Below are 14,729 nucleotides of genomic sequence, written 5' to 3' on the forward strand. Positions count from 1 at the left end.
AAATTCTTCCCTGTGAGGTTGGTGAGGCAGTGGACCAGCACAGGTTTCCCAGAGAAGCTTGGCTGCAAGATTCCTGGAAGTGTTCCAGGCCAGGTTGGACAGGGCTTGGAGCAATCTGGTCTATTGGAAGGTGTCTCTGCCCTTGACAGGAGGGTGGACAAGATTATATTTAAGATCCCTTCCAACCCAAACCAGTCTGTGATTCTGCAGAAATGCTGTCCCAGCATTAAACAAGACTGGACTGTCACACAATGAGCTGGACAACTTCAGCTGGCGACACATCTGCAACAACACTCCATCAAGTGTCTTTGTCACTCAATCAAGTGGGAACAGACTGACATCTTCCACATGCTTAGCATTGACAGCTTCCTCATTGTCTTCCCTACAGCTGACAACAGCCATCAGGAGACCAAACTTTGCATGGCCACAACTGCAGGTGAACTTGGCTGAGCATGGAACATCAGCCATACTTTCTTGCTCCAGCTCTGCACTGCCAAATCTCAGGTGTTTTCTTCTTAGAGAAACTTGTCTTCAAACACCCTGTGGCTGCAGGAGAAAGGAGTAGCTTCTAAATTCACCCTCCCTTTCTGCCACACATGCAGAATGTCTAGGCAGTGGGAATCAGATCTGTGGCCAGAGCATCCTTGCAGCGTGGGATCATGGCACTTCACCCAGAAAAGAGATCGTCATTTTAGGGAAGCACTCACCTCATCAGGCTCCATGGGAATGATGGTACACAAGGCAAAAATGAAGGGATGCACGTACTTCATATACATGTAATAAGTAGCAACAGCATCGGACACTGAGTAGGTGGCCAGGGTCTGTCAAGGAACAAGAGAAGCAAATTAATCTCAATCCCATGTGACAGAGTGGCTCAATGACAATGATCTTTCATTGCTTCCTGATGGACATTCTCCTATCAGCAGGAAGAAGGAAAAGATGTATTTCTCCATAGCCTAGGTTGCAAAGAATAATGTGCTTGCTTCTGAGGCTATCCTGCTTTAGCTCTAATCAAACAGCAACATGTCAGCTCTAACTGAGAAGGAACAAGGACGATGAGCTGAAGGCACAGAATCTGCCCAGTTTGGGTCTCAGAAGCTGCTAAAGGGCTCAGCAGAACCTCCTGCCTGTGACATCTGGAGCATTAACCCTCTCCTGTTCCCCCAGCAGGTCTCAGTTCTTTGGGGTGTTTCTGCTTTCAGTGGTGCTTTTCTCCTCACACTAATGTAAAATAAATACAGAGAATGTACAGTGCAATGCCAGGGCCAGAACCACTTCAGGGGAATCCTGTTTCTTCTCCCTGTGAGCTCTAAGCCATTGGAAGTCTGGGGAGACAGATTCAGTTATTTCTCAAAATTCACTCTAACTTACAGACTCAGTCATAGTGCAGTTGCTCTAGGCATGTTTTCCCATAGAGCACAGGGAGAGAATACCTGAGGCTCCTCTGTGGCCATCCGGCACATCTCCTCAGGGTCCAGCTCCACTGGGTCATAACCCAGTTTTGCTTTAGCTGCTGCTTTCAGGTTGTGACTTCCCACTGGTAGGTAACTGTCTCTCTTCACCCACCTGGACAGAATAAGGAAAATATCACTTTGTGCAGAGAAAACAGCCCTGACCTTCACAACAGGATCAAGGTGAAGGGGACCTTAACTATCATGGGGATCTCTCACCAAGGACAGCCCAGCATCCAAGAACAGTGGGGTACAAGGCTATCCAACTTTAGCTAGCCCAACCAGAACAAACCTCCCTGTCCACCCCATCACCACTTCTCATAATTTCTACCTTCCAGTTCCTTCAGTGGCTTTAAGATAAATATTTCACCACTGAAGACCCCACCTGCAACAACTGCAAGGACATTCAGCTGTGCTCCAGAGCGCAGACTGCTCCAGGGGGAAACCCCACATAAACCCCCAAAGTTTTGTCTCTCCCATGTGTCCTTTTCTCTTTCCTCTGTGTCAGGAGACTGGTAGGTGAGGCTATAGTCCCTTTCCCTGCTCCAATGGCCAGATCTTAATCCATTCCCTCTCCCATTCTCTGTCCTCCCAAATCAGCAATCAAACACCGAAGGCTGCAGGGCAAGAGCAGCCTTGCAGCCCTTCAGGGGAAGACTTGGCAGCCCCTGTGGGATGCAGGATGCCACAGGGAAGAAGACAACACAGAAATGGATTGTCACACAGCTGAATAAGGTTACACAAAGCTTCCAGCAGATAGAATGTGAGAATAGTAATCAAATACAACCGTAGGTATTTTATCTGAACTGAAGAGATAAAGACACAGCTATGTAGTAGAGCGGCAGCATTCGGTACCTCAGACAGTCCATGTGGATGCACTGGGATGCTTTGTACTCTCCCTGGCTATCCTTCTGAAACCCAATTTCTTGATACATATTAATTCCATGAGCTGCTGCTCTTGCTTCCACAAAGGGCCTGTGGAAAGAGGCAGCATGAAGTATACTACTGGTATACTAACTAAACAGGTGGAAAATGGCTTTTCTGGGGTTATATTGGACAGACATATGATATCTAAATCTGATGCATTGGCTAAAGCCATCCAGACATTTGTTTTAGGTTGTCTAACTGGCAAATTTTAACTACTAAAAGCAAGGGAAGTGAAAAAGCATAAACATAATATTTGATTGAACCTCATATTTCCCTTAAACTATTATCTAACAAAGGAATGCTACAGCACTACTGATCTCCAAACATTGGTCTTTGGTTGATTGACAGGTAAGGTTGGATTGCTGAAGGCAAACAAAATAAGATATGAACATGATACCTGATTTAACTTCATGCTTTTTCTTTGGTTATTTTTTTTAAGGCATTTTCTTTTTCATTCTTAATTTCCAAGCAAATCTTTTAGCACATTCTTTTTTTTTTTTTTTTCCAAATTTGTTCTGGTGCCAACCAAATATAAGGCACTAAATTGTTTTGTTTGCATTCAACTCTGCAAATTTGAACCTCTTTGGATTCTCTCAAAAATTCTCTTCTACATTCCTCCCTAGGAACAGGAAGAAGGAACAGAACAGCCATTTTCCTGCATCTCCAACAATGGCTCAATGACTACTTTGTTATAAATTGCCTAAAGAATTTTTCTTGTGATTTATCTGTGTATCTGGTCACAAGGAAAACTTCCTGCAGGACAAGTAAACACATAATTCCTGGAAGTCTTCAAAGCCAGGTGGGACTTGAAACAACCTGCTCTAGTGGAAGGTGTCTCTGGTCATGGCAGTGAGGTTGGAACAAGATGATTTTTTTAAAGGTGTCTTTCAACCCAAACCATTTTGTGGTTCAAGAGGCAAACCTGCTTGCTTGTATCCAGCATCTGGAGGAAGAGGTGTGTGGTCCGCCTCCTCCCACTTCCCCAGACTCGTCTGTGCACCTCTTCCAATATCCTCCAGGTCTCTTTTCACCCTCTCCCTGCTCTCCCACAACTGAGCTTATCCATATGCTGACATTCTTACACTGCCAGGGGTTTAAAAGCAGCTCAGGCAAGTGGAAAGGACTCTTCAGAAAGTCCTACTGCCAAGCCAATGACCACATGATTTGGTGAGGTGCAGGACATGGCTGCTCCACATGTGGCCACATGGCCTGCCCACACTGTCTGAGCCATGGAAGGATGTTGAGAAACCAACCTGACCTTGCCCTCTAGCTGAGGTGACACCTTACCAGTTTTGCCATTATCCCTGATCTTACCAGTCAAAGAAGTCTCCATTGTATGTGACAATGATGGTGGGTTTGGTCTCCTGGACGTGTTCAAACCATCTCTGGATTAAATGAGCCTGGGATGAAACAGAAAAGACATGTATTTTAAGGAACTTCATCTCCTCCACAGAGAGGTGGTGGACACCACAGTTTGCTCCACCCTTCCCCTTTCCTCTGCACCTAGCCCAAATCTGATCTCTCTTACCCTTATACCCAAGAAACAAAAGCAGAAGCAGCCCTGCTGGACTTACTGTGTTCCCCAGGGAGGCAATCTGCCAGGGAATGAGTTCTCTGGCCAGGAAAAGCTCCAGGCAGGCAAAACTCTGCAGAGAAGATCTGACTTACCTCATCTGGTTCGTTAAAGACACAAAATGGACCCTCATACTCTGGCTTGGGAGTAAACTCAAAGTCTTCAATGTTCTCTGAGACAATCTCCCTGTTTGTGATCAGGTAACCCTGAGGAAGTGACAAGGAGGCAGTGAAGAGAACTGGAGTTGCAGACAACTCAAAAATGCTGTCCAAACAATGGGATGCTTTCCTCTTGAAAGCCAGAGCTTTCAAGGGAGAACAACATTTTGGGAGTCATCCATTGAAGCACCATTGACCATCAGAAAAGGAGGCCATGGAGAGATAACATGGGACACCAATGTTATCTCTCTCCTGCAGAGGAGCACCAGCAACCTGGGCTGGGTTCCACGAAACTTCCTGTACACCCAGACTTTAATGCTATTCCCACAGCCACACATCATGCAGCTGACAGCATGGCAAGCCAGGAGACAGCAGGATTGGAGGGGAATGCTGGGCTGCTTCCTGGCTTTGCTGCCCAAGCCTGAAGGAAACCATCCTGGTATCCTTACCTGCCCATCAATCATGTAGGAGATCATCATGATCTGGTCTGTGTCTGCATCAGGAAACTTCAATGGGAGTTTGGTTGTTTCAATATCAAAGGCAAGAACAACAGGATCCTGGGCAGGACCAAATCCATTAGAAAAGATTCCAGAGCTGACTTGAAAGGTGTTGATTCAATAAATGAACCAGAACATCCCCGTTAATCATTTTAGTGCTTTATCAACCCAAAAATCACTACCCAAGTCCAGCATTTCCCCTGCCACCATGGTTTTACTCTGGCAGCACGTCAGACACCAGTCTGTTGGGACAGAGGACACCTGCCCAGTGCTCACCGGCCGCTCCACAAGGTCGTCTCGGCGGGTGATTTCAGGGGGGTAGGCATTGCCCCGGTATCGCACGTTGTACCAGTGAGCCTGTGGAGAGATGAGAGTGGGTAGTGCCTTATGGCAGGGCCACATCCCCAGGTCACTCTGTCTAGATGCTGGGGATGGAACTATGGCAATCACAGGCAGCCCAGAATAAAGGCTCAAACTATGGCCATGCATTAATCAGGTAGCTTTTCTGTGTGCCATTAACTAAGGGGAAGCCCAGCAGAACAGAACTGAACTCTAGACATGAAGTCATTGTCACCAATACTTTTGTAAAGGTGTTGGAGAGAAAAAACTTTTCTGCGCTTCAGGAGTGTGATTGGGAAAGCAAAGCTCACCACATGGATCTTCAGATCGATGGAAAGGCGAACGTGGTAGGGCACATCATACTCCCGCATATCTACGATGTTGTCCATCTGGTTGGCAATTTTTTTGGAGGCTCCTTCCTCATCTGTGCTTAGACTGCCCCCACTCAGAGCACTGCAAGAGCAGAGGGAAGCAGCTCCCTTACTCATGTGTCACACAGAATCACTGGGTTGGAAAAGACCTTTAAGATCATCAAGTCCAACCCATACCCTAACATCTCAACTAAACCATGGCATTGAGTGCCACATCCAACTTTTTTTTAAACACATCCAGAGATGGTGACTCCACCACCTCCCTGGGCAGATGATTCCAGTATTTTATCACTCTTTCAGTAAAAAACTTTTTTCTAACATCCAAACTAAATTTCCCTTGGTGCAGCTTTAAGATTGTGCCCTCTTATTCTGTCAGTTGTTACCTGGAAAAGGAGACCAATCCCCACAAGACTACAATCACCCTTCAGGTAATTGCAGGGAGTGATAAAGTCACCTCTGAGTCTCCTTTTCTCCAGGCTAAACAACCCCAGAACCCTGAGTCGTTTCTTATAGGGCTTGTGTTCCAAGCCCCTTGCCAGCCTTATTGCCCTCCTCTAAATTCATTCAAGTGTCTCAACGTCCTTCCTAAACTGCCTCCAGAACTGGACACAGCACTCGAGGTGCAGTCTCACCAGTGCTAAGTACAGGGTAAGAATGACCTCCCTGCTCCTGCTGGCCACACTACTCCTGATCCAGGCCAGGTGCCATTGGCCTTCTTGGCCACCTGAGCACACTGCTGGCTCTTGTCCAGCCTGCTGTCCATCAGTGCCCCAGGTCCCTTTCTGCCTGGGCACTGTCCAGCCACACCATCCCCAGCCTATAATGTTGCAGGGGGTTATTGTGGCCAAAATGCAGGACTCGGCACTTTGAATTAGCAAACTTCATCTTATTTGACTCTGCCCATCCATCCAACCATTCCAGGTCTCTCTGCAGAGCCCTCCTACCTTCCAACAGATTGACACATGCTCCCAGCTTAACGTCATCTGCAAATTTACTAATAATAGACTGAACATTCTCATCCATGTCATCAATAAAAACATTAAATAGAACTGGCCCCAGTATAGATCCCTGAGGGACACCACCCGTGATTGGCTGCCAGCTGGATGCAGCACCATTCACCACCACTCTCTGGGCTCAGCCATCCCACCAGTTCCTAACCCAGCAAAGAGTGCTCCTGTCCAACCCGTGGGCTGCCAGCTTTTCCAGGAGTGTGCTGTGGGAGACAGTGTCAAAGGCCTTGCTGAAGTCCAAATAGACAACATTCACAGCCTTTCCCTCATCCACCAGGTGGGTCACTTGGTCATAAAAGGAGACTAGGTTGGTTAAATACAACCTACTCCTCCTCAATCCATGCTGGCTGGGTCTGATACCCTGGCCATCTTGTAGGTGCTGCGTGATGGCACTCAGTATAAACTGCTCCATAACCTTACCAAGTACCAAGGTTAGACTAACTGGCTATAATTTCCAGGATCCTCCTTCCCACCATTTTTGTGAATGGGCGCCACATTGGCCAGCTTCCAGTCTTCTGGAACCTCACCAGTGAGCCAGAACTGTTGGTAAATTATGAAGAGTGGCTTTGCAAGTTCCCCTGCCAGCTCCCTCATCACCCTGGATCCCATCTGGCCCACAAATTTATGAACATCCAAGTGGCTCAACAGTTCTCTGACTGCCCCCTCCTCCACTCAGCTTGCTGACACCATCTACCTGCCCAGGAGGGCAGTTGTCCTGAGGACAAGCTGCCTTTCCACTAAAGCCTGAGGCAAAGAAGGCATTAAACACCTCCCCCTTCTCTCCATCTGCAGTCACTAAATTCCCTCCAGCATCCAGTAGAGAACCGAGGTTGGTCTTACCCTTCCTTTTGCTGTTAATATATTTGTAAAAACATTGTTTATTATCCTTCACAAAAGTTGACAAATTGAGTACTAACTGAGCTTTGGCCTCTCTATTTCTTTTCCTACATGCCTTAGCAACCCCCTTAAATATTTCCTGAGATACCTGACCCTCCTTCCAAAGATGATACATCCTCTTTTTATTCCTAAGTTCCTTCAAAACTTCCTTGCCCATCCAGGCTGGACACCTGCCATGTCAACTCATCTTTCGGCACACAGGGACAGTCTGTTCCTGTGCCCTCAAAATCTCTGTTTTGGAGCACGCCCACCCTTCCTGGACCCCTTTGTTTTTAAGGGCTCTTCCCAAGGAACTCTCTGAATAAATCTCCTAAATAGGCCAAAGTCTGCCCTCCAGAAGCTCATTGAGAAAATCTTTTTGATGTGCCTCCTTATTTCACCAAATATCGAGAACTATAATTTCATAATCACTATGGCCCAAACAACCTCCAACCACAACACCTCCCACCAGCCCATCTCTACTTATAAACAACAGGTCTAGTATAGTCCTTCCCCTGGTGTCCATCTACCAGGGACACCAACTGGCACTGGTGACACTGGCAGCAGGAGTCAGGGATAGGAGAGAAATAGAAAATGTTGGATTAATTCTGTCTTGATCACAACCAGAAGTAAGAGGCATTGCCTCTCTGGATTCTTTCACAGGGAACAGGCAAAATATTTGACAGACAACCAGGGATACCACCACATTCCATTCCATCAGCTCTGGGGCCTCTTAATGTGCCAGCACAGAGCTGGAAGATCCACCAGGCAGAGAGGTATAGCAAGGGTAAGACCCAGGCAAGACAACAACCAAGGACAGCTGGGAAATAATCAAGAGAGTCTATTAAGTGGGTGGTGAGGCACTAGCACAGATTGCCCAGAGAAGCTGTGGCTGCCCATCCCTGGAAGTGTTCAAGGCCAGGGTGGATAGAGCTTGGAGCAACCTGGTCTAGAGGAAAGTGGCCCTGCTCATTGCAGGTGGGTTGGGCTAGATGGCCTTTAGAGGACCCTTCCAACCCAAACTATTCCATGGTTCTGTGAATTATTAACATCAACGACCAACTGAGTCCCCTGCAGGGAGCTCCCACCTTGACAGCATGGTCGTGTAGACATCATTCGCCTGGTCCTGCTCCCTGTTTTTCCTCACAGCAGGAGAGATCTCCTTGCGCACCTTCACCAAGTCCTCCACCGTGTTGAAGGACAGCTTGATATAGTTCCTCTTCAGGCCCACCAAGTGGTTTGGCTGCAAAACAGCAGGAGAGTGGCAGCTCAGCAATGGGCACCATGAGGGAAGGGTGGAAGGATTGGCCAAAAAAGAAGTGCTGATGGGTGGGACAGTAAAGCACCGAGGAGAGATTCTGGTGGGTGTGTCAAGAGCACAAGAGTAGCACAGAAAAGAGCCCTGTTGCTTGTGCAGGCACTCACAAGTGTGATTTACCCAGGGAAAAAGAGGAAGAATGGGGTGAGCATGAGCAGCATCCCCCTCCTGCAGTATCCTTTTTCCTCCAATCACTTTAATTCTAGAGATTAATGTCCTGAACACATTGTCTGAAACGGCTGATATGTTCAAGAAGAGGAATGTAATTACTGCTGATAAGCGATTAGCCATAGTAAACACATTTCTGAGATGCCATGGCACCAGGAGACTTAAGCATGCTGTTTTCTCTCCCTGCTCATCCCTTCCTACATCACTAGAGCTGTGCAAGACCCAAAAAAACCACCACGGAGGGATACAAACCAGGTCCAAGTCCTCTTTGGGAACAGTTTCCAGCTTTGCAATCTTCCCTTGGAACTTCTTGGAGAGGAAGGAGGACACTTCCCGCTCGCAGCCCTGTCAAGAGACCCTGGGGCTGAGAAGTGTGTCTCTGTCCTTGGGAGGAGACCACCCTAGAGCAGCCTGCCCAGCAGGTCTTGAGCTCCCCAAGGTGCTGTCTCCTTCCCTGGGGAGCTCGGTCCTGCCCCTCCTCACCTTATGGGTGGCAATGTAGAAATATGGCTTGTAGGGTAGGGCCACCTAGGAAAGAGCAGGCAGATGATGGTGACAGGTTTCTTTCTGGGACACCCAGAAAGTACCCACTTAGTCTGCCCCAGTACCCACCTTGAAGCGGCTTCCATCCTCCTGGATGAAGTAGTAGTCCACTGCGCTCACTGACCGCCGGTCCTCGTCCAGCACCTCCGTCTGCCCATGGGCACCAGGACTCAACAAGGTCCTTCCATGAGACTATACCGCGACTGCACCACCAGACCCTTTCTCCCTGGGGCTTACCCGAAGTCTCCGTGTGGGACTTCCCTCCCAGTAGGGCCAGGGGAACACGAGAGGACCAGTAGGGACACTGGACCTCCTCCCCCGAGAAGGGCCGGGATCTGCCTGTGTAAACGGCTCTACCATGGGTCTCCCCAGGGGACTTCCTCCCCCACACCCTCCCTATGTGGGGCATCTCCCTGGTGACTTTCCCCACACCCCGGGCTATGTCGGGGGTCTCCCCACAGGACCCCCGCCCCCAGCCCTACCGGCGATAACTCCGTGGGACTCCCATCCCTGGTACGGCTGAGGTGTCTCTGTGAGAAACCCCTCCCCAGGCCCTATCGGGAATCACCCCACGGGACGCCCCGTGCCCCGTGCGCTGCCTGCTCGCCTCCCGCCGCGCCGGCCCGTACCGGGTGCATATTGATGAGCCAGCCCGTCCGCTCACCGGGCTCCGCGGGCCGCTCGAAGCCGAACAGCGCGTCCAGCCGGTCCGTGCGCTGTGCCCGCTCCAGGCGCTTGAGCGCAGACAGCGCGGGGCCATCGTCACGGCCGGACCCCGCGCCGTCCGCCGGCTCTCGGGGCCCGCCTGGCCGCCGCCCCCGCCGCGCTGCCTCGGGCTCGGCGCCGTCCCGCAGCCCCATCCCGGCCGGCCCGCCGAGGGGGAATTTCCCGCGCTGCACCCGGTTCTCGCGAGAGGGAACCTCTCACCGTTATTCCCTGAGGAGAGAGCACCAATCAGAACGCGGCCACGGCTCCCCCCGCGGGCACATCCCACCAATGACAGGCGGAGCTTTCGTTCTCCTCACGTCCCGCCGCCGGCGCAGCCCACCGCGGCCACCGGGCGGAGCGGCTGCGGGGACAGCGGCCGCCAGGCGGCGGGTCGGGCCCGGCCTCGGCCCAGCGGCAGGGAGGCCCCGGCCCGGCGGCAGGGAGGCCCCAGCCCGGCGGTAGGGAGGTCTCAGCCCGGCGGCAGGGAGGTCTCAGCCCGGCGGCAGGGAGGCCTCGGCCCGGCGGCAGGGAGGTCTCAGCCCGGCGGCAGGGAGGCCCCGGCCCGGCGATAGGGAGGCCTCAGCCCGGCGGCAGGGAGGCCTCGGCCCGGCGGCAGGGAGGCCCCGGCCCGGCGGCAGGGAGGTCTCGGCCCGGCGGCAGGGAGGCCCCGGCCCGGCGGCAGGGAGGTCTCAGCCCGGCGGCAGGGAGGCCCCGGCCCGGCGGCAGGGAGGCCTCAGCCCGGCGGTAGGGAGCGCGGCTCAGTGCACCCAGCGGGACCTCCTGCCCGCCTGCTCGAGCCCTGGGGCCGAGTTCTGCCCAGGCCCAGGATGTGGCTTCTGCTTTCCCCGTTGTGAACTCAAGTAGTAGCGAAGCTGAGCACAGGTCCCAGAGTGAATCCTAGGTGGTATGTAACAAAAAGTTAACCACAAGTAATATTGTAAATAGACGTGCAGGTAAAACAAGCAAGATAGCAAAGAAAAGCAAAATAGCGGGGCAAGTGAGATAACAAACGCCAGAACTTGCAAACTACAAAATTAGCTAAAAACAAGTTAGACTGAAAAACAAGCACCAGGCATGCACTGAAGATATAGAGGTAGAAAGTTCAAATGTGAGGAAGACTACAGAAGCCTTAATCAAAAGACCACTAGAACGCTGACGACCACCACAGAAGAAACTGAGACATGCACGAAAGCAACAAACTGTTGTAAAACCGTGACACAGCTTTATGCAAATATGAGTATGCTAATGATATGTTGTAATTGTGACATTGCATGGAAGGACTTTTAAAATGTAACTGAAAGCTAAAGAAGATTCAGTGAGTTCTTGGCGGAGAGATCCCCCTCACTCCCAGTGCTGAATAAACAGATACATGCTCTGTAGCTGTCTGATTATAAAGTTTTATTTTCTTGCCCAGTTTTGGGCTTCAGGAGACACACATGTCCCAGAGACACACACATGGATGCAAACACAAGACACTCAGGACTCACAGGCACTGGGGCCACCTGCAAGGTGCTGCTGTCATCAGCATCTTGCATAGGACCCACATCACACCCCAGCCGCCACTCCCACATCCTTTCCTGTGTCTGGTGTCCTCCTGGTTCACAGGTTCAGTAGTGGAAAGCCCAGGCTGATCCTTCTGGAAGGGTCAACCCCAATGGGTTTCCAGAGAGCCCATGGATTAGTAGTTCCCCTTTGTATAGAAAATCATGCTATGAAAAGCCAGTGTACTTAAAGGAGACAGAGCGTTGGAAATGATACAAAGTTTAACATTTTTTAATGTAACTTTAGTCAGGTCAGTTCTCCTTTGTCCAGGGGAAAACGGAATTGAGGTTTCTTTTCAAATTACTCTCTCACCGGGCGAAAACTAATGAGTTTTAACGCCTACATAGATTGGGAATAGCCACCAGGCACAGATACCAGCAGATAGGCAAATTAAGAAACATCAACCATCATACCCAGACACTGTCCCCTGGCATGGTCAGAGAGACTTGGTCAGGAAAAGACTGATAAGAGAACCAAGGAATGAGGACCAAATCAGCCTTGGAGGCGAAGAAATCCTTAAACAATAGGAAACCAAATACTAAGAACTGTGTAATTTAGGACTAATGCACATTGAACCAATGAATTTCTATGAGTTTGACTGTGTAAAATATAGTAGGGAATTAATTTACTAGGGAAAATCTAGTAAAATTTAAGTGTCATGGAATGATTTTCTCAGCACATCTGGGCAATGTGTGGGTGAAATTATTTCTATTGCATGTTCTGGCCAGAATAAAGTAATGCCGTGATTCTCTAACACTAAAAATGGTTATTGGAGAGCTTTTTGTTTTCATCACAGTTTCAATAACATGTTCATCCTTTCTATTTGACCTGAATTCTGAGTGTGCCAGGGGGTATTGAGGTCTCACTGAATTTTCAAAGCAGCCATAATCGTTTGAAGGACCCCTCTGTAAAATAAATTCCCCTGTCTGAGTCCACTGCCTTCACAATCCCATATTCAGAAATAATTTGTTAACTGATCAAATAAGTCACTGAAGCGGCTAGGAATGCCTCTGGCCACCCTGCCGGCCAGCATACCACTACCAGCGCATATTTAAGCCCTCTTGCCCAGGGCATCTCAAATATACCCAACATCTCTGGAAGGAGTTATAGCCCAGGGTCTCTCCCTTGCCTTGAAATCCTTTGTAGTTTGGCTATTAACTTTAGCCAGGCACCCCTCAATAGCTTGTTTTGCTAAAACAAAAAGACCCAAAGCAGAACATCTTGAGGAAGATCTCTGCCAATCCTTGAGAGCCCCAAAGACTCCCCACATGGAGATGCTTTAACATTTGCAGGTCGAACCTCCTGGCATCCACTGTTTATGGTACTCTGTAAATCAATTTCCCCCTCTTTCTTCTGTGCCACCACCTTTAATTATCTCCAGTTCCTCTGGTGGGAAAGACAGCAGCACCCCACCACTTCCCCCTCCCCCTGGCAATGGCTGAGCCACAGGGAGCAAAGGGAGGATCCCAGAGACCTCTGGCAGAAGTACTGCCTTCTGAATCTCTTCATTGGCCAGTTGATTACCTATTGTCTTTTCTCAGTACCCTGCCTGATGTCCCGTAACATGTATTATTTCTACCCTTTTCTGTAAATTCACCACCTCCAATAGGCAAGTAAGCGAGCTCTCATGAGCGGACTTTTTTTCCCTGCAAGTTAACAAATGTCTCTCTTGCCAGTATTACAAGCTCAGGTACCATCCCACATACATACTTTTAATCTGTAAATATTCATCACCTTTCCTTGATACACTTTGCAGACTTTTATTAAGGCGTACAGTTCTGTAGTCTCTGCTGACCATGTGCATGATAGCTTCTCTTCTTGCAATTCCCTTCCTATTATACCATATCCAGAAACTTGTTTTCCTCCTATTAGTCTTGAAGATCCATCAATAAACACCTTTCCCCATTTGGCCAAGGGGTATCCTGTAAATCTTCCGTAGCTCAGGTCTGGCGATCTGTTATATGGATACAGTCATGAGTTCCTTTAGGTTTCCTTCCTTGGGACCAGTTAAACAGGAGGCTGGTTTAAGCCCTTACCCACTTCTCAATTCTAAATCCTCCTGTTCCATCAAACAGGTGTCCTGGTTTAGGACAAATTTGGGAGAAAACCTCTGAATGAGGTCCCTCTGGGAAACAAACCCAAATGGCCACTTCCCCAAACAGGCTGGGAGAAAATCTCCTCAGAGAAAAGTGGAAAAAAGATGTATTTAACAAACAAAGTCCCCACAAGCATAAAAAATGAATAATATTAAATAATAAAACCTCTTGCCACTCTGAAGAGAGATGGCAAAACTGAGAGAAGTCCTTTCTGTGAGTGTAGCTTGGCTCACTCGGTCTCTTATCAGTCCCTCCAGTACTGGAAAATGCCCAAGTCCAGGCCCTGGTGGGCTGCAGGTGTGAACTCCTGATGCTCTTTTGGGTTTTTCAGTCCAGAACAGGTTTAAACAGTCCCAAGAAAAAGAGAAAAACCAGTCCAGGGAACTTCTCTGCTTCAACTAGCTAAACTAACTAAAAGCACAGGAGATCTCTGTCCCGCTGTCTGTTCTACAGATGAACACAGTCCAGGAGTGGAATGTGGAGGAGTGAGTGCTGTTTCTGAAAACAAACTGTGTGCTTCTCTTTCTCCCTGCTTCACTCTCTGAACCAGTCTCAAAGGTACAGAACATAATATCCAACATAAACAGAACAGACAATTGGGAATACAAGAATCAAAAAGTTATCCCAGGGCGCCTTGCCAAGACCAGCAAAGGTCTGACCTGCTGGAGGCAGGCAGAGAAGTCTGAGAACATGAGCAGCAGCCCCAGCACCAAGTGTGATTCTGGCCCTGCTCCTTGCTCCTGCGGGATAGCACTGGCCTGGCATGGGCACTGAGCCTGTCTAGCCCACCATCAGGGTCTGTCCCTCCCTGGGATCGAGGGCAGCTCCTGCCACATGATGTGGTGCTGTTGTGTGTAATGCTGGACCCCCATCCACAGTGACCCATGTGCTGCAGTCCTGCCTTCCCCCAGCTCTGCAGTGCTCCTTCCTTAGGAATCTCAGCTTCAGGTGAGTCCTCTCCTCTGTGGTCCTCAAGGAGCATCTGTCAGAAGTGTGCGAATGCCAGTCACCAGCTCCTCAGTCTGTGTCTGGAATAACAGGAAGATTTTATCGTTTATGCCTCATGTGAGAAGAAGCCATCCATCAGCAATTTTCACCCAGCCTTCCTGATCCCATTAGCTGCACAAGTCCCCTCAGGTGCCACTGTATACT

At 49.4% G+C, this 14,729-nt stretch overlaps 1 protein-coding gene across 1 annotated transcript in view; it reads right to left on the reverse strand.

Annotated features, from left to right (window-relative positions):
* POLE (DNA polymerase epsilon, catalytic subunit) overlaps positions 1-10,091 on the reverse strand; it is a gene marked incomplete at its 5' end in the record, with an annotated part of 34,795 nt that extends 24,704 nt beyond the window's left edge. The window contains 13 exons of the mRNA XM_083873630.1: positions 708-821; positions 1,434-1,566; positions 2,307-2,426; positions 3,693-3,778; positions 4,047-4,157; positions 4,559-4,666; positions 4,883-4,963; positions 5,257-5,398; positions 8,291-8,445; positions 8,941-9,033; positions 9,172-9,216; positions 9,301-9,381; positions 9,861-10,091. Coding sequence (XP_083729756.1) covers positions 708-821; positions 1,434-1,566; positions 2,307-2,426; positions 3,693-3,778; positions 4,047-4,157; positions 4,559-4,666; positions 4,883-4,963; positions 5,257-5,398; positions 8,291-8,445; positions 8,941-9,033; positions 9,172-9,216; positions 9,301-9,381; positions 9,861-10,091 — 1,500 coding nt within the window. The remainder of the gene's footprint in view (positions 1-707; positions 822-1,433; positions 1,567-2,306; positions 2,427-3,692; positions 3,779-4,046; positions 4,158-4,558; positions 4,667-4,882; positions 4,964-5,256; positions 5,399-8,290; positions 8,446-8,940; positions 9,034-9,171; positions 9,217-9,300; positions 9,382-9,860) is intronic.
* Positions 10,092-14,729: the final 4,638 nt, after the last annotated feature.

The sequence above is a fragment of the Zosterops lateralis genome (assembly GCF_965231275.1).
Source record: "Zosterops lateralis genome assembly, chromosome: 17".
Lineage (NCBI taxonomy): Eukaryota > Metazoa > Chordata > Aves > Passeriformes > Zosteropidae > Zosterops > Zosterops lateralis.